The 18,920-nt window shown below is 53.9% G+C and overlaps 6 protein-coding genes and 1 non-coding gene across 7 annotated transcripts in view; 3 read left to right on the forward strand and 4 right to left on the reverse strand.

Moving 5' to 3' along the window:
- Positions 1–250: 250 nt before the first annotated feature.
- On the reverse strand, positions 251–1,715 carry CHGG_07396 (uncharacterized protein; the record flags this gene model as incomplete). The annotated part of the gene is made up of 3 exons (XM_001225051.1): positions 251–640; positions 694–1,539; positions 1,596–1,715. 3 exons carry the CDS (start codon positions 1,713–1,715, stop codon positions 251–253), a joined length of 1,356 nt encoding a protein of 451 aa, XP_001225052.1.
- Positions 1,716–2,561: 846 nt separating this feature from the next.
- CHGG_07397 (uncharacterized protein) lies at positions 2,562–3,785 on the reverse strand (the record flags this gene model as incomplete). Its single annotated transcript, XM_001225052.1, has 1 exon — positions 2,562–3,785. One exon carries the CDS (start codon positions 3,783–3,785, stop codon positions 2,562–2,564), a length of 1,224 nt encoding a protein of 407 aa, XP_001225053.1.
- Positions 3,786–5,061: 1,276 nt separating this feature from the next.
- CHGG_11276 lies at positions 5,062–5,134 on the forward strand. Its single transcript has one exon. It is a non-coding gene; the product is annotated as a tRNA-Trp (tRNA).
- Positions 5,135–5,881: 747 nt separating this feature from the next.
- Positions 5,882–6,893, reverse strand: CHGG_07398 (uncharacterized protein; the record flags this gene model as incomplete). The annotated part of the gene is made up of 3 exons (XM_001225053.1): positions 5,882–6,182; positions 6,303–6,673; positions 6,777–6,893. The coding sequence occupies 3 exons, from the start codon at positions 6,891–6,893 to the stop codon at positions 5,882–5,884; spliced, it is 789 nt and encodes a 262-aa protein (XP_001225054.1).
- Positions 6,894–9,357: 2,464 nt separating this feature from the next.
- CHGG_07399 (uncharacterized protein) lies at positions 9,358–11,138 on the forward strand (the record flags this gene model as incomplete). The annotated part of the gene is made up of 5 exons (XM_001225054.1): positions 9,358–9,450; positions 9,559–9,975; positions 10,053–10,137; positions 10,292–10,353; positions 10,707–11,138. 5 exons carry the CDS (start codon positions 9,358–9,360, stop codon positions 11,136–11,138), a joined length of 1,089 nt encoding a protein of 362 aa, XP_001225055.1.
- A 324-nt stretch (positions 11,139–11,462) lies between these two features.
- Positions 11,463–12,667, reverse strand: CHGG_07400 (uncharacterized protein; the record flags this gene model as incomplete). The annotated part of the gene is made up of 3 exons (XM_001225055.1): positions 11,463–11,813; positions 11,960–12,545; positions 12,624–12,667. 3 exons carry the CDS (start codon positions 12,665–12,667, stop codon positions 11,463–11,465), a joined length of 981 nt encoding a protein of 326 aa, XP_001225056.1.
- Positions 12,668–17,600: 4,933 nt separating this feature from the next.
- The window catches only part of CHGG_07401 (uncharacterized protein), a gene marked incomplete at both ends in the record, with an annotated part of 2,899 nt that continues 1,579 nt past the window's right edge, over positions 17,601–18,920 (forward strand). The window contains 3 exons of the mRNA XM_001225056.1: positions 17,601–17,705; positions 17,761–18,022; positions 18,080–18,754. Of these exons, the coding sequence (XP_001225057.1) occupies positions 17,601–17,705; positions 17,761–18,022; positions 18,080–18,754 (1,042 nt within the window). The remainder of the gene's footprint in view (positions 17,706–17,760; positions 18,023–18,079; positions 18,755–18,920) is intronic.

Below are 18,920 nucleotides of genomic sequence, written 5' to 3' on the forward strand. Positions count from 1 at the left end.
TTGGGGCCTGCGGATGAAGCATCCTTCGATTGACAACTCGGCGCCACCATACCCCGGGAAGGCTGGATCAGAGATAAACCCAAAATAGCACTACTATTGCTGAAACTTCAATAACTATTATCTGGAATTTTCTAAAAAGGAATGACCACACCGCTCGGCAGCCTATATTCCCAACCCAACCCGACCAAGCCCACCATTAGTAATGCAGAAGACATAACAAAACAAAACAGGCTCTTCCACCCCCGCCCATCTACGCCACGCGGTCACTGTTCCTCCCCACCGTGCTCGGGCTGCTCGGCCCATCCTCCTCCTCCGGCCCATCATCCGTCAGGAGCTTCCGCCTCGCGGCGCGCTCTTCGTCCTCGTCGTCACTAACCAGCCCGTCCAGCTCGAACTCGTTGGCGTCGCGCAGGCGCGCGTCCTCGCCGCCGGCACCGCGTGTCGCTTGCCCGTTGGCAGTCTTGGGGACGGGGTTGGCGCGATCGTAGACGTGGATGAGCGTCATGGTGAACAGGAAGAGCAGCGACGCCAGGCTGTACAGGATCATGACGTAGGCGACGTGGTCGATGCCCGAGCCCGCGAGGAGCAGCATCTGCTCTTCCGTGGCGCCCATGAAGAGGAAGCCGGCTGCGTAGAGGAGCTGGGGTTTGTGTTAGTGTGTTCTTGTGAGGGTAACAAAAGTTGTGCACTTACGAAGACAGGGATGAACTGGAAGCTGTTGTACTCTCGGCCGCTTTCCGAGACACTAGCCTTATCCCTGAGGATGAATGAAACCTCGATGATGCGGGTGATGCCGGCCGCCATGAGGGTGTAGCCAAACATCTGGTGGGTCATGGCGCTGATCATCAGCTCCTGCGGGTGCGCCGACATGCCCCAGCCGGTGATGAGGATGACGAAGCCAGGGATGAAGTTGCGCTTCGGCGCGCCGTCCCGGTCCCTACTGAGCCACACGCCCACAAGGCCCGCGCTCCACCAGATGATGCCCATGGTCGTGTGCTGCCAGTCGTTCCGGACCCACGCGGTGCCCCAGCGATGCTCGGTAAAGGTGTTGACGCAGCCCCAGGCCGCGATGACGGCGCTGTCAAAGAACTCCTGGCTACGGCCGGTACGGCGGAGCCAGAGCTGGCCGACTAGGAGTAGGATGGTGAGGAGGACGCCGTACGCGATGAAAGCGCCGCCCATGATGAAGTGGGCCAGGCATTGCCCCAGATGGTCGCCCTGGCAAAAGCCCAAGGCCGTGATGCCGCCAAAGATCATTTGTACCCATGCGTAAATCGGAAAGGCCTTCCCGTTGATGCTGTGTGCCAGGCGGAAGAAGGGTCGGATGCGGCCGTGGATCCCCTTCTCGAGGTGCAGTTTCAGGTAGACGCCGAAGACAACCTGGGCCGCCATGAGGAAGAAAAGGGGAGTGGCGGCCTTTGCGTGGACATTGTTGGGTTGGAACTGGCGACCGCGGTGTAGGTGACCAAGGGCGTAGCCGAGTAGTGCGAGCGCCGTGCTGAATATTTGCAGCGGAACGTGCCACCGGCTCTTGATTATCTAGAGACAGGTCGTTAGTCTTGTATGTGCCACTCTTGAGCCGGCGGCCCACTCACCCCTAGAACCATCCCGAGCGGAAAGAGGATGCCAAAGGCAAGCATCTGAACGAAGATGTGTATCCATAATATCGTGTCCTGCACCTTGTCAACCAACTGTCGGCCATTTTCGTTTAACATGATGCCAGCATACCATCGGCTCGAGAGAAATAGCCTCCCCTTCGGGAATTTTGTCCGCATTGTGCCCTCCGTGCCCGAGCGCCAGCGGCAGGAACGTCGCCGCCAAAAGTATCGTCGCAGCCGGTTGTGAGAGGCAAAGCCGGAGTGGTCGCACTGAGGGGTCACTACCCCGACCCGCGTTGAGGTGCATGGCGACGTCGGGTGGACAAACAGCGTACTCGTGGTCTTTCGCGGGGCAAAGTCGCAAGATCGAGCGAGGTTACGGTCGCCTCGTGTGACGGGAACGCAGCACAATTGAATGCCTGCTGTGGAGGTTGGTGAGACCGGTCGTGGGTTGGTTGGGAAGAATCGGAACAGAACGAGCGAATGTTCGCGGAGAGCTGAGATTCGGCCTCGTCGGAATGATGGGATGCATCGACCCTTTGTCGTGAGAGGCCAATATCTCCTGAGCCGACCCGCCCGGTACGTACCGATCCATGCATCATGCGAAAGAGTTCGTTTTCATTGGGCCGTACCTCGCAAAGGTGGGGTCCAAATCTCTCCCTCTTCTCGGCTTTCCACAGGAGGGGCTTGGCCTGGAACTGACAGCCAAAAATGAGTTTATGCTTCGTATTAACGGAGGAACGTATGAGAGGAAGGAATCCGCGAACAACGGAAACAGTTTGACAAGGTTCAATTGAGAGTAATATTTCCTGGGTCCCAACGGTTCGGGCGGCATTGAGTGGCTTGAGCACTCTCTTCATTACATTTGCGATATTTGTGTTCCCTCTCTTTTTTTTTTCTTGCTTCCAGGACTTTATCATTTCACCGATTCAGCCTCCACCCACTGCAAAGAGTTATGCCACCTCATGACGCGACCTTCCCCTCCGCCGCCCGCTGCATATCCTCCTCCCATTCCCTCTTGACCTTTTCCGCAAACGCATCATCACTCAACACCCTCCACCCCACCGCCGCCATGCCCCGCCCGCACTCCAGCGCCCGCTCAAACGACTCCGGCGTCCCAGCAGCAGCCGCAAACCCTTTGGTGTGGTTCGCCTCGCCCTCCTTGGTGTCGATACCAAACACGCCATGAAACCCCGGGCACTCGTAGCACACGTCACCCATATCCGTACTCCCCGCCAGGATATCCGCAGGCTCATCCATGGTCACCGTCCCCTCAGGCATCACCTCGATATACGCCTCGCACAGCGGCTTGCTCGGGCGCACATCGGCGTACGAATTCAGCGGCTCCAGGCGCATCTCACAACCCGTCGCGGTCGCAGCACCCTCAAAGCACTTCTCCAGCCGCGCCCACAGCGCCTCGGCCCCGCGCTTCGTCGCGCTGCGGCAGTAGTACTCGACGGTGCAGTCGGCGGGGGTGACGTTGGGGCGGTCCCCCGCGGCGCGAAAGACACCGTGGACGCGCTCGTAGGGGCGGATCTGCTGGCGCAGCATGCTGATGGCGTTGTAGGACAGGCACACGGCGTCGAGCGCGTTGACGCCGTCCCAGGGGGCGATGGCCGCGTGCGACTCGCGCCCCGTGTAGTGCACGCGCGTCTTGATGTTGGCCAGCATGCGCACAAAGGCCACGCCGCGGGTTGCGCCGGGCAGGTTGTGGCCCGGGCCCGGGTGCACCATCAGGCAGGCGGCCGCGCCGGCGAAGGCGCCGTTGGCGATCATTTTGAGTTTGCCGCCGCCGCCTTCTTCCGCAGGGGTGCCGAGCAGGCGGACGCGGCCGGGCTGGTTGGAGGTTTTGAGCGCGGCGGCTGCGCCGAGGAATGCGGCGAAGGAGGAGGATGCGATCAGGTTGTGTCCGCAGGCGTGGCCGATCCCCGGGAGCGCGTCGTACTCGGCGTTGTAGATGACCAGCCGGCCGCCGGAGCCGTATTCGGCGGAGAATGCCGTCTCGAGGCCGAAGGCGTGCGGGGTGACCTCAAACCCAAGGGCTTGGAGGACGGAGACGAAGGCATCGTGGGCTTTGTATTCCTCGTAGGCCAGTTCGGGGTTGGCGTGGATCTGCTCGTTGATGGACGAGATCTCGGCGTTGCGGCGCTTGATCTCGTCGTTGATGACGCTGGTCAGGTCGGTCATGGTGAAGGTGAGATGTTGGCTTGAACTGCTGGTTTCGTGCAAGATCTTTTGTGAAAATTGAGGCCGGTCTTGGCTTCAGTCTTCACCAATGCTGCAGGTTATTGAAGGTCCTTTTAATCACTTATAAACCCAACCAAGATCACTACCTTGCATTCAGCCGGGTCCTTTATCTCAACCAGGTTGGGTACGGATCCGGACAACATTGGGTACGAATTGAGACAGTGGGTGGATGGGAAGCCGCATGCAGGATGCTTGTCTGAGTCCGGCGCACTACCCCGCCGCGCGCCGGCCACTGACCCCGCCTCCGGCCGAGATCATGACGCTTGGGGTGCAGTAACTTGGCCGCCAACCAATGCTTGGCCATCGCCGTAAAGGGGCTTCCAAACAGTTTCTCAATTGAGTCCAGGCACTAATACTGCTCTATCCGCATGTGTCAACAAGTCAACCGCGACACCAAATTTTGCCATCCACCGTACATACAACTATTCAGCCCACAGGCAGATTCGGCAAGTCACGCCGAATTCCATCGCACAACACTTTGGGTTCAGTCTCCAAACTCAACACCAACAATAAGCAGCACATATCGAATTCCCTTACGGCAAGGAGAGTCAAACTTGGGGTCTCAGGAAATGTAACCCTTCCAGTTACTCGCCTTACTTTACGACATGCCTGTCCTTCTTCAATGTACCTAAGAGCAATGTATTGATCGAAGACAGTCTATTCAGCAGGGCCAGTTTATATCTATCATGTGCGTCTCCTCGGCGCCTGCATGTTTATTAGTCGGCGTTCTTCCGCATAACCCTGGGCTTGATGGCTTGGCTCGTCTCCTGGCTCGGGCTCGGTCGTCGTCTAGGTACCTACGATGGCTTTGCTTACCTAGTTACCTTGCTACCTTACCGATATTTTAAGTTATAGGCCTATAAATGCGAGCGAGGGTTGTAGTTGTGAGGCGGTAGAGGTGCAAATGTTGTGGGTACGAAACGAAGTGTGCTTTCTTCGTTGTCTCAATGTACATTGTGCATCTCTAAAACTCATTAACTATTGAAGCTTTCCTTGAATAAGTCCATCGCGATATACACCTTAGAATATACGATCGTTAATTAAATTCCGATAGTGGAATAGGTATAGGTAGTAGTATAACTAGTAAAGTTGTCGAAAATAATTAACTTTGAGTTAGTTACATCCAGCAGGCACATAGGGAAAACACCTCGCCGTTTGTCCCTCGGCAACACCATATAGGTTAGTAGCTCGCTCATTTAAAGATATCCAGCAATAAGGCCCTATGGCGTAATTGGTAGCGCGTTCGACTCCAGATCGAAAGGTTATCCGTTCAAGTCGGGTTGGGGTCAGATGATTCAATCTTTTTTATTATTATTTTAATACCATTCTTGCAACTCCACTAACTACAAGAAGTAAAGATATTATTCAAGACTCCCTCAAAGGGCAAGAATGGTTTGTTTTAGTGGCTTAACTGTTAAAGGACGCCTATGTTAGAGGTAGCTGAGAGGGCTCGAGATGAGGTGGACACTCTCCTCGGTAGGTGTAGTCCTCCTCTCTCGGTACAGGGAAACCTTCGGTTGTTAGAGCAACAAAAAAGAAAACCATAGGTACCTCCGGAAGCCCAAAGTCTACTTTCTATTTAGGTTTCTTTCCTTACATATTTTCCCCCTTTTTTCATCTATATCCCTTTCCTTTTCTTAAGTTCTTCATCCTTTTTGGACTTCCGCTTTTCTTTCTTTCTTGTTTTGCCCGCGGCCCCGAGGGACCTCACAATACTTTTTAGACACCCACCCACTTCAATTTGTAGGTCTTCTTTCCGCTGTGACGGGCCTTGTCCGAGAAAGAGACGACAGCTCACTCACCGAGTTTACAAATTAAGCCATGGGAGAGCTTGGGGTCATGCAATTCTATTTCTGCCGTATTAACTCTAGCCAACCTTTTTATGAGAGGCATGCCCCTCTCTAACCACCGTAGACTTCGACATGCTATCCTCTGCGCTCCCTCACTCTAACTCAAACGACCGGGATTACGAGCGAGTGCTTCTCCCGGGTCGTCGGGGTGGAGACGTCGGCTCTTGCAGGCTTAGTCTCCCGTTTTCACTCATCACTTGCCGCAGTCGCGGGGGACTTATCGCCACTCGTGGCGGGGGACTCGCGGCTGTCCATTGCCGAAGATGTGCCAAGGCTCGAGGACGATGCGCCTGCTGTTGCCGCGATGGAGGGCGAGAGCTCGGGGGCGGGGGGGCGCTTGGGCCGGAGCCGATCGTCTCCGCCGCCGTGCAGGAGTGGGAGCGGGAACGATGGAGCCTCGGAGCGGATTGTGCCCCCCATGTTCATCGCTCCGTCTCCCGTTTCTTTGCCCTTCCGGGCCTGTCTCGCGCTGGACTTGGAGCCCCGACTGCCCCGGACGGTCTCCTAGTTGTCCGCGTTATCGGGGGCTGAACCCGCGTTAGAGGGTAGTGCTGATGATGTGTGCTCGCTGTCATTCTGCTTGTCGTCCCGCTTGTAGGTTACACACCTGGATTTTGGCCGGGCAGGTCCACCTGGATTGGCCACCGGCGGCGGGGCAGGGGCGGGGAGGGCGGGATACTCGGCGTCATACCGGCGGCGGAGGTCCCGGAACTCCCGCCTACCAATGACGAAAGCCGTCTTGAGTGCTCCGTAGGCTAGGGGGCCGAGGCGGAATAGCGCTATGCCAAAGCCCCAGGTGCACGAGGCCATGCAGAAGGTGACGACGAGGATCGGGACCAGGAGGCAGGAAGCCAGGCCCACCCAGAAAAGGGTCAAGAAGAGGACGCCCGTGATGAGGGTAAAGAAAACGAACAGGCCGAAAGTCAGGAAACAGAGGACCGGGATGGATGCAAAGAATGCTTGGGCGAGGTAGAAGGTCTGTGGCAGTTGAGGTTAGGGCTGCACCTGATTCGCTCATGCGTTGGGGCAGGGGTCTTGCCATGCATGGTATGGATGGACTATGGAGCGGGCCAGAACTTACGAAGCGTAAGGGTTGCTCGGCATAAACGACTTGGGTTCTAATCCACATGTCCCGCCGAACATTTGGAGGGGCGAGACGGTTGACCTGGCGATGTGCGAACTCGAGCACATCGGCCATTTTGTCTAGAAACATGATGACGGTGGGTTTGATGCGATTGCGTGGTACGGTGTTACCGTTTACGGTGTGGCAGTGTTGCTGTCTCTGGGTGCGATAGTATCATTAAAAAGATTTGGGATTCGGGATGCTGCCCTTGATCGAGTTTGTCAAGGTAAGAAGGTACAATGAAACGAAGGGAATGGAGCGGGTTAACACAAGCTGGTCGTTGAAGGGGGGATTTGGGGGCATTGGTGGGCAAGGGGAACGAGCACCCGACATCAGCACCTCGCGGCTGCCGCCAACGCGTTGAGGCAAGCAACAACAGCATTGTTTGGGAAGGGGCCCGTGTGGCTGCAACATGGCTTGGCGCTCTTTACAGGACCCCCAAGCACTTGGAAGTCGCCGAGCCTCAGGTGCTTAGGCAGGAAAGTGGCAGGGGTCGACCACCAAGCCACGCCGGCCTGCAGCTTAGGTACATCCAGGGACCTCGGTACAAACCTCACCGCCCCAGGCCCCAACACCTTCTGGCCATCTTCAATGCCCGAAGAACGGCCTATCTTCGTCTGAAATGGATCTAGGCTATGTTACAACCTCGTGGTGATAAAGGGCTCTCTCATCATCTAGAGATTCCAAAGAGTCACCTTGAACAAGGCAAGCATCCCGTAATGTGGCCAACCCGAAAAGACGATGCAGCCACCTCTTCTCGGCCCTGGAGCAGCGTGATCATCTCACTTTACAGTTCCCTTCGCCTTGCCAGATCCAACACTCTGGAGCTTGGAGGTAGCGTAAACTATATAGGCCTGCAAGAACCCAGGGAAATAGATTCCCTTTTCTGTAGATACTTCAAGTTACTCCGAGTAACACCCAGGATACTAACACCCGCCCCCACCAATCACTTCAAGACCGTTCTCTCCAAGGACCCTGGCATTTACGATACATTCGTGCAGATTCAAGGCATCATCTATACCCCTAGCGATACAACCAGTCCGCTAGCGGCCAGTTTCGCCATGTGTCTTGCGTATGAAACTATCGAATAACTACTCCTGTTCACACCGGAATATCAGCAAAGACAAATGCGACAAAGAATTAACGAGGGAGTCTACGCTAGCAGGCTCCCCCTGTACCGAGCTCCAAAATGCGGTCGGGTATAGTTTCACGAGGGCCTGGATGCGCTGCGATCGATGCCATTATACCTGGTTCGAGGAATGGGGAAATTACTGGGAGGCTACATGGAGGGCCCATTGGAACAACGCGGCACACGATCAGAGAGTGCAATCCCAGGTATGGGCATTCAAGCCAACGTACGATGCACAGATCAAGGCTACCTACGAGCGTTTGTTTAACACTCCTGGCAACGCTGGCTCCCCGGAGTTTTATGGGCAGTATGAAAAGGCGGTAAAAGATTCCTTAGCCGAGGCTTGAAACACGGTGGCCGGAATATTTTGACCCCCGTCTGCGCTCGAGCGGCGGAGCTTCGGGTGTCGTTAACAACAAGCCAACTACTGTCGCTATTCCCGCCGTTGGACCGGTAAGCGATAGGAAGTCGCACAAGAGCAAGCTTACCGAAACAACGGTGAGTTTAGCCGTCGAGTGAGGGGGCAAGGGAGGGGGATAGGTTCGCAGGCGTGGGTGGTTGGTACCACTAACTACCAGACCTTACCCCAGGTAGGTAGGGTATCCCTGGGCTTTTATGGGCGGGATTATTGCTAGTGGGCAGGCTCTTAGGGAAGCAATAAACGTTATTACTCATAAAATGGTCATGGAATGGAGGAATGACGCTGTTTAAGAGTGTCTCGGATGGATGCGAGTGGATATATGGCATGTCGGTAACCAGTCCACCTCGTAATATGACTCTGCTTAGATACCTTTCCCAATGTATATAAGTGTCTAATCACATTGGATCCGCCGTGTTAGAGTGTCTCTCCCATGTTAGACGTTTTGATTGAGGTCATTAGCGTTTCACGCCTATTTATTCTTGGTTGTTGGAATGATCTATGCATCGTGGTACTTGTCATGATCCGTTGTCAATGCCGGAGGCTGTTGTATAGTTAATGATAAACGTTGACTTAGGTAACCTATCTAAGTGGACGATGCATGGATAGGTAATTACCTACTTCGGCACGCTTCGACATCAGTGCAACGCTAGAAAGCTTGTAAAAAAATATTTGAGGTTCACCCTATCATCGATGAATGGTTTGGTTTACATGTGGTTTTTTTCTTTCGTTCGTGTGATGATGTGTACTCAGTAGACCTTTGACAACTGGAAATGTGCGAAGATAAAGGTGTTGGAAACGACACTCAGACGGAAAGATGGAAAGATTGGAGAGAAAAGGATTGATTGATTTCTGACTCTTCCTCTCAGAGTTCTTCAGAGCAACTGGTTTTTATCCTAAATCTTTCCTTTGTCTCCTTGAGTTAACCCGAGTCTTTGTGCTGCCAAAATTCCATGAATCCGTTTCCGGTACCTTGTCCGTTTCCGGATGTCATGACCGTTTCCGGTGCCATGGCTGTTTCCGGTGCCATGACCTTCCAACACAAGTATCAGCAAGAAGGTTTCATGTGGCGAATCCAACAAAAGGTATAAAAGGTAGACCGTCGAGTCCAACTTGTTGTGCAATTATGTTTTATTCGCCGCAGCCAAGTAGGCAGCCATAGCCACCGCTATCTGCTATTAACACTTAGTTAGTATTTCCTCCATAGGGGGTTGAATACCAAGGAGGTGGTCGAACTGGCCTGGCAGGCCCGGTGGGAACAACAGAGAGCTGGTCAACAAAGTACTACTCGACAGAGGGTATTAAACAGGAGGATAGCCGACGAAGACCCCCCAGCCCTCTTGTTTACCGACAAAGCTCTGATGAGACACGAAGGTCTTACAAAGGCGCAGAGCTCCCTCCTTTCCCAGGCCCGTATCGGGGATATAGGCCTCCGGGACTACCTGTTCAGGGTGAAAGTCCCGGAGGTCCGCACCCCCTATTGCGAGTGCGGGAGAGGCAGGGAGACGGTGGAGCACTTGGTGGTTTGGTGCCCCGACCCGCCGTTACAAAGGCCGTGGGACGGCAGAGAGATTCGGTCACATCGGGACCTACAAACCGTATTACGGGGAGTAGGTGCCCGGAGCAGAAGATTTGTTAGGAAGGTCCTTGGCTGGCTGATGGACTCTGGCCGGCTACTGGAGTATAGGCTGGCCAGAAGGCTGGAGCTAGAAACAGTGGATGGGGAGGGCTAGAGGGCCCGGAGGCCGGCAAAGGGCCTCCTTTCTTTTGCAGTATGACGGATTCATAGATTGTTGTCTCAAAGTGGTAGACAGAGGTTTTTATCCGGCCTATACGGTACGGTTTCCTTTGTAAATAGCAGTAGAAGGACCGGCGCGCCCCAGGGCATATCGGTGTAGGAAATAATAATGGTATTTCCTCCATTAGTACCTGCGTATGCCGCACTGGGAGGTCATACAAACCTCAAGATCTATAAGCAGATATTAGATGTACGTTAGAAAACACCTCACAGTGAGCGGGAGGCTAACGGTACGTTGCCGGCTTGAAGCCTCCAATCCGCTCGATCTGCAACCCACTCCTTCCCTTAAGCATAATCAACCATTGTTACCTTCCAAAGCGGTAGTTAAATAGCTTAGAGGAAGGAAGGCACCGCTTCAAAAAGTCAAGCCGTTCGAGCTAGTGGGCTGGAGAGCGGAGGTTTGTTGGCATGAACTGATATCTTCCGGCTTGTAGAGACCTGCTTTGAACAGCTCAGAACCACCATTGAAGACTATTCGATCTGCAAACCGTGATTCACTTATCCAGCATGTGCGAAACAATGAAGACTAAATATTCCTGCGAGCATCACGAGGAAATCGATAATCCATGCGAGAGAGCCAAAGCAGCAGAAAGCAGCAACAAAAGCACACCATGCACGGAACGGTACGGTCCAAACCATTACACACCTAGCGAAATGCTGTGCAATACTTGCCACTCCGCATGGTTTGCCAACAGTTATAGCGAAGGTTGGGAGAAGAAATGGAAGCCCTGGCTCGATGGCTCGAAGTGGAACGCGAACTTGCACAGTCAGATCAAGCTGTTGAAGGAGTCATATAACAACAGGATTGAGGGCGACCTTGCGCGGTGGGAGGCCGAGAACGTTAGTTTCGCAATATACGCCAGCTATTCAGCAACGCTGGACGAGCTTTGGACCGCGGCGCAACCAAAACTCAACATGTTCTGGGATGCGGCCGACCAGAGTCACCCTCCACCCGCTGAAAATACCAGTAGTTGATTGCTCAGGTACTGGTGGTTGTAGATCCGGTTCCCATCGAGCATATTCACGACATACTCTCGCAGGCTGTCCACACAACACACATGTGGGCTACACGACTTCGGACGGCGGGATCGAGAATACGATTTCTGGGATTCAGGCGAGCTGGTATCACCAACTTTGGGGCCTTTCGGCTGGCCGATTACCGAGAGCAGCTCTGGGTGGATTTGAGAGGTTACCTAAGATACAATACAATTCTTAAATGCCAATTTTCCATGGCTTTGAGGCTGCTCTGCGCCCGTGATATGATACATGAAAGCCCTGGGTAAGGAATTTGCGTAAGTTTCAGGGAGCAACCTCCCTCCCGGTTTTAGCACTCTCCTTCAGTGCCTCAATGATCCTAAGCACTTGGGCTGCCTGTGTTGCCGGTACGGGCACATCCTCCTCCTTCCCGCTCTCCACTGCCTTTGCAAACAACTCATAAAACTTGAGGTAAGTATCCGGCTCAACAGTCGGGTAGGCGCGGTCCACAACCACCCCATCCTCCCCGAGGACAGAGAGGCGCCCAAACTCGGCCTCGGTCTCCCTGCCAAACCCGGCATCCGTCGCCTTCCCACCACCCCTGAGCTGTCCCTCCTGCGGATCCAACCCCGTCTTGTGATAGCTCCCCTTGCTCCCCCGAACCCAGAACCTCACCTGCTCGGACTCCACACTCACCACCCCAATCCTCACATACACCACTAGCCCGGTCTCCTCATAGCTCAACATAGCCGGTAACACTATCCGGCTCATCCCCCTCCCCCTCCACCCCCTTCACAAATCTCCCCTCCCTCTTGCCTCACAAACGGGCCATACACCGCGCTCGGCATCCCAAACAACACAAACACCTGATCCAGCAAATGCGTCCCCAAATCAAACACCACCCCCCCACCCTCCACCATACCCATCCCCGCCTTCCACCCCCCGGCCCGCCGGGGAGCTGAATCCTCTATCCGATCAAAAATGCGTCTAGAAACTAGAACCACCCGGCCCAGCACGCCCTCCTCCAGCAGCCTCCGCACGGTCAAAAAATCCGAATCCCACCTTCTATTCTGATACACGCACAGCACCCTGCCCCTCGCGCGCGCCAGCGCCGCCAGCTCGTCGGCCTCGCGCGCGCTCGGCACGAAGGGCTTCTCGACGAGCACGTGCTTGCTGGCGTCGAGGGCCGCGCGCGCGAAGGAGAAGTGCGTGTTGGGCGGCGTGCACAGGATCACGATGTCGAGGGCGGGGTCGGAGAGGAGCGCGTCGAGCGTGGTGACGTGTTTGAGGGTGGGGTGGTCGGCGGGGGCGGAGTTGGTGGGGGTGGGCGTGCGTTGGAGGATGGAGTGCAGGTTGAGGGTGGGGGTGAGCGCTATGAAGGGGATGTGGAAGACTTTGGCGGAGAGGCTGCGCGGGGTGGGTTAGTGGGATTGGGGTTGGGATTGGGTTGTGGGGTGGTTGGTGGGGGAGTAAGAGATGACTTACCCGTAGCCTACGATGCCGACGTTGAACTGCTTCTGGGAGGACATGTTGATGGCGTTGGATGTGTTGGTGGTGTTGGACGGTGTTGCGGGTGATAGGGACTGCTGTGATGTGTGGTGATGATAGAGTTGATGAGGCATATATCATAGGTTCAGCGCATTATTAATGCAATGAAGTGAAGCCACCGACTGAGTCAGGTTCTTTTGTGTCGTTGCGGGGTAATAGTTGAAAGTTCCAGTCTCGTATGGCTGTGGGCCACTTGGACATCGGGCCGACCACACTGGAGTTGCTTGGCATGACGTCTCCTTTGGGAATCATCAAGCGATCATCAAGGGTTGAGTTGAAGGGAGCAATCGTGCTTGGTAATACCTTCGTGTATTCAATGTTAATTCACAGGCAATTGTTTGCTTCTCAAGTTTACGGTACCAAATCTAGGCTTGTGCCCAAACTCAGGGGTTGAAAAGGGGTGGCCTGTTGCCAGGGTTAGGGTTGAGAATGCCCTTTTGTTGACAACCCCCTGAACTTACCCCTGAGTCTGGAAACAAAACAGCGTCGAAAGCAACCTTCGCTGCTTGGGAGCCTCGAGTCCAACCTTGTTTGGTCATACTTAAATGTTTGCAAAGGGGAAGCCCAGGTGACTCTGTTGTTGAAATACATGGTGGTACGAAACTATAAAGGCCACATTGACAAACACAACCACCTTGGCTGGCATACAACTGCGTTACTTCAGGTTGTTAACCAGGGTTCCGAGGTTATTTGAATATTTGCCCATTTCAGTATTTTGTTAGGCTTATTATTGTCCAATTCTCTGTTATTCACAATGAACTCTGCAAGTCCTCCACCATCTGCCACACCCGAAGAGTAATCTGTTTTGCTTCGTCGTCACCAGCCAGAGCCAGGGCTCAGCCCTCTTTCATTTTCCACCCAACCCTGTTAACCTTGTGGTTTGATCATGAAGCCAATTTCCACATTTCACTGCTGTTATGGATCTTAATTTGAGGCACAGTGGCTTCCTGCACTGAAACACTCATTTTCACTCAAGAACACAACCCATTCTTGTATCAATGTCCATAGTCCCACTTGTAAATTAAACCCTCCAACATTAGATGGACCATCAGACCTTCAACACCATTGTTGCCTTTTCTCTCCCGGATTTGTGCTAGTTTCAGATTCCGCATGTTGTTAGGTGATAACCCTTGACCATTGTTCCCCAGAAGATTCAGAGTGCCCATGAATTCGTTGACATGTGCAAAATATCACAAGTGCGCATGCTCCTGGCGCCTTTTGTGGCTTTGGATGGCTGGTATCTCAGCATCAAGAGAGGGTTACTTCATAAAGATATTCTCTCCCCTCTCACCTAATTCCTTGTTGGAAACCCCTCCTTGTGTGCTCTCCTTTTCCGCATGATTCCAAACGACATCAGAGTACAAACGACTTTTCGGAATCGAGCCGCGTTATTCGCCGCCTGTTGAGGAGCTGGTCTGTGGTTACCAGGCCGGCCAGCCATTTTCCCACAACAGCCCGCTTTCTGTCCTTGCTTTCACTTCCCTTTCTCTCCTCTTCCCACAAACCAACTTCTTCCCCTTCTACTTTCTCTTTGTGCTCGCTTTCTCTGCAAATCCCTCTTCAAAACTACCATGATTATCAGCGCCATCTGGAACGAAGGTTCGCTCTACTATTAGCTCAAACTTGCCATCAACGACTCCCACTCCAACTTTGTTGGCCGACCGGTCGGCTCTCCCTCTAGGCCCCGGTGGGGTGACATTCGGCTGAAGCTCTGGGCAGCAGTATCGGTATCGCACGTTGTGGCAACAGTAAGTTCTGATTTACTGTTACTCTCACTTTCGCTTCTTGCAGAATTGAATGAGGGGACAGTCTGCTAACGGGATTCCCAGCGGGGGGTATTGTTTTGGGCCACCTTTGGCGTGGTGGTTGTCACCGAAACTGCAGTGAGAGACACTCGAATTTTCCAGTTATGCTGGTGCCAATCTGGGCTGCGCATTGTTGACCTTGAGGTAAGTTCTTCAACTCTGGCATCTCGATTAAGCCCCATGCTAATCTCCTTGCCTTATTCGGGCGCAGAGAGAATGTGCCCGATTCATTTCCCTGTTGGTGGGGTCCGTCAACCTGGTACATGAAGCAGGCAAGTCATTTTTACGACACCCCAATCCTCGGACACCATGATGACCTACACCTCAAACTTTCTGAGCGGCTGAGGCCAGATGACAATCTCTTCCTGAGTCCAAAACCGACGCTTCATCATTTCCTGTACCTCGGTCAGGGACTTCGCTGACTTGATGCTTTACACAGACAAACCTGCCTACTTTCCATTACTTCATGTCCCAGTAAGTTGCCCCCCTCCCTCCCCAACAAAGATCCCGCTGGCGATGATGAGTGTCTTCTCCTTCCGGGTGACCGTGGGGGCATTCCGCCTTGGTCTGGGCCACCGAATCATCTTCGTGCTAAACATACTGACTTCAAAGTATTACTTGCCAACCTTTCTTTTGATCAAGGTCAAGAAATCGACACCTCATGCCATCCTGATGGACTTCGAACCGGACCTCGAACCGGCGAGCAGTTTTACTCTCAACACCGGGTTCGGAAATGCACAATGCCCAGAAACGAGGCAAGTTCAAGCACCCTCTTCCACCAACTTGGGGATGATAATCAATCCTTGTAGTTATCCTTCTCTTGAGAGCACACATGAGAACAACTCCAAATATCTGACCCCACTTAAAATTGCCTTAATAACCCTCAACGTTGAGAGCCATCTTCTGATCTTGTTCTCCTTCAGCGATACAACGGACACAAGCTGGCGCTCTTTTCTGGCCAGCTCTTCCCTGTCAGCCCGTCGTTGGTTCTGCCAGTTGCCTGAGAGAAATGTCCGAGGCATGGTATCAAGTAAGTGTTCCAGCTGAAGCCCTCATCCCTCCCTCTTTGGCAATGATGATTCACATTCTCGTCTTCTTTTCGAGCCTCGAAGGCATGATAATAATCTGCGTGTCTGAGCCATGCTTCCCTCACCCGTCTTCGTGCTTATGGTGCTTGATCCGAGCTGACTCGCCACGAGCCAGGAAAGTTTGCGCCCTCTCAGATTTCAGCGTCGCGGGGAGCATGAAAACCATCGCAGGTTGTTTATCGAGGCGTTCAGTGGGTACCGGTCCTCACCCTGTCCCCACCGGCGCTTTTCAGAGACGAGCACCGTGGTCTGTTCACACCAGGCAAGTCTCACCATGGCAGCAACCCCCTCAGCGATGATGACCAAATCCTTGTCAGTGGTCTGAAACTACAACTGATGACAACTCCATTATCTGAGCTGCTCTCCTTTACCTGCGTTTTTATGCGATTTGCCGTCTTGATCAATTTGGCTAACCTTTCCGGCACTCCAGGCGTTGTTTTGGCCGCAAATTTCCACATGACGTGTCCACCAGTGCGACCATTGCGGCAACCATGACTCTATGGCATGGCAACAACGACAAGTAAAGATACTCAGCAACTATCTCCTAAGGGGCCGCCCAACGCAGCGCAGAATATTTTGGTGGCTGCTCGAAAACCTCAATGCAAGGCAGGTTCCCCGTTCCCAAGACCGAAAGCCCCCGATACCCCCTTTTTGGCACATGATAAGACTTTGCCTTTGCTCTTCGACGCCAAGAATGAAGATTATCTTGTCGGTCTGACTGCCGATCACATCTTGTTCTTTTCCCGTTTTTCTTTCTGCATAGTAGCGGCTGACCCGAGTCATTTTTAGGTATTTATACTCGAGCTGGTGTTCGGCTGGTCCGTCTTCAAATCCGCGATGCCCTCCATGATGTGACATCAGGGGCTCGCAGGCCAAGGCGATAGCCTTTCTTCGGTGAGAGTCGGCAATGCAGCATGTCAACGCCACCACCCTCATAGCGAGCAGTAAGTTGTGATTCCCAACCCCGCGCTTGCATACAGTCTCCATGATGAAAAGAACCCTCTTTCCAATGGCGTAAGAAGCCATATGATGACAGGCAAGGTTATCTAACCGAGGCTTCCTTGCTTTTGCTTTACTTCACGATCCGATTACTTGACGTCGCTGAAATGGGAATTATTCAAGCAGGGGCGTATTTATGGGTATTTCTCGACAAGATGCTTCCAGCGGTGTACAGGATACGAGCAGGCATTCACATCCACCATCCAACGGCTCCGGCCAAGAAAGGAAGCACGCTGCGAATAACGTCCGACAACAACAGTTGCTGCATGGGATGGGAAGAAATTAGCCGCCTTGGAACCCGAGCAAACGGAGATCAGTATTTGCTGTGCAGGCCTTAGTACATGAGGTACTTAGCCGACTGCTCAGGAGAACCATCTGTTCTATTCCGTCATCCAGAACACGAAGGGCAGGCCCGAGATCGACTGGGACGGCGTCGCGGCCGCCTCCGGGCTCAAGAATGCGGAGACCGCCACGGTTGGTAGATCTTCTTTCGGTTTCAGTCCGAGGGATCAAGTCCTTACATCAATCCGAGTCAATCCGACCACTTTCCTAGACCGCCATATGAAAAGTCTTGGGCCATGGGGATTTGTGGCTGAGCCTGGCAGGTTCAATGCTATTTACGCATACCATTCAAGGGGATCAACGCCAGGTTCGGATTCAATCCGACGGCGGCGTCAGCAGCCCAAGTTAGACCAATCATCCGCCCAAAACCACCTCGCAGTCAGGTTCTTCATCTCGGCGCCATCAAACTGGACGCTGTTGGCGAAGTTGCGCATGGGTGATCGGCACGATTTATAGCCCGAGATGTGATCCGTTGCGTGGCTGGACCTTGGCGGCAGAACTTCTCATGCTCATCGATGAGTTGGTTTCGGGGTAACTTGTTTAAATAAATAGACTGATTTACACCAGTGACTCAACTTGTCATTCAACAAACTCATTCCAACTTTGAGGTCTGCATCTGCTTGCCTCGTGAGACAGCATAGTTCAGGTCAACACTCAATACTCTCGCAACACCCAACAGGATGGTGAAGTTCGGCTCTCCCTTGCTGGCCGCACTCACGGTGGCGGCTAGCTTCTATGACACCGCCGTAGCAAAAGCATGTGGCCCATCACCGGCCGTTAAATGCGTAAGTTTTATCTCTCTCATACCGGTGCTGGCTAAGCTTGCTTAACCCTTGGCAGTGCGGAATGCTCAGCGGAGCCGGGTTGGGAGACAAAGTCCTCTTGCCTAACCAAACCGAATACACCACCCGGCTTGGTTCATACTGGTCTGTGAGCGCCGCTTTGAGTCCATGGTGCATGGTGCTCCCATCCACGGCCGAAGATGTCTCCACAATCATCAAGACCCTAGTGTCGAGAAACTGTACGTTCGGCGTCAAAGGAGGCGGTCATGGGTCCTTCGCTCTTTCAAACTCGGTTAAAGACGGGGTCACCATCGACTTCGGTACGTCTTACCATACTCTAATCCCCACAGACAGGACATGACAACTGACCTCAACAGCCAACATGAATGGAACCACATACGACCCACAAACCGAGATTGCCTCCATCCTGCCCGGCGGCCCATGGCAAGAGGTGTACGAAACGCTGGCGCCGCACGGGGTTACAGTTACCGGTGGCCGAGCGGGGTCGGTGGGAGTTGGTGGCTTCTTGACTGGCGGCGGGAATTCGTTCCATGCAGCGTCCCACGGCATGGCCTGCGACACGGTCGTCAACTTCGAGGTTGTCCTCGCAGACGGGTCCATCGTCAACGCCAACGCCGAGCAGCACGCAGATCTCTGGGTGGCACTGAAAGGGGGATCCGGCAACTTGGGCCTCGTGACCCGATTCGACTTGCGCGTCATCAAGTTTCCCGATGCCACAAAGCCGGATATCTGGGGGAAATTCATCGCATTCGATCCCGCAGACGGCGACAGCGTCATCGACGCCATGGTCAACTTCACCGAGAATGCCCACCTCGACCAAAACACCTCCTCCATCATGTTCTTCGGCCACGTCCCCGCAGCCGGAGGCATGGTCCTCCAGCTCGGCCTCGAGAACACCAAGGGCATCGCCGACCCTCCCGCCGCGGCCGGCTACCTCACTGCCGGCAAGATCCTCTCCACCACCTCCTCCATCGTCCCCATGCCCGACCTCGTCCGATCCGAAAACCCAGGCCCAACCAGCCGGCGTTCCGGTAAGGCCCCCGCCCCCCCCCCCAACAAACGGACGCCTTCCCTATTGCATGTCGAGGCTAGAGTTGTCTATACTGTCGAGTGAGACCTGTAGCGAGGAATGCTCGGCATATTAACCACGTGTTTCGCTTGACTATCCTCCCTCCCTCCCTATCATTAGCTGTTATG

The sequence above is a fragment of the Chaetomium globosum genome, genomic scaffold (assembly GCF_000143365.1).
Source record: "Chaetomium globosum CBS 148.51 scaffold_5 genomic scaffold, whole genome shotgun sequence".
In the NCBI taxonomy this organism is placed as follows: domain Eukaryota; kingdom Fungi; phylum Ascomycota; class Sordariomycetes; order Sordariales; family Chaetomiaceae; genus Chaetomium; species Chaetomium globosum.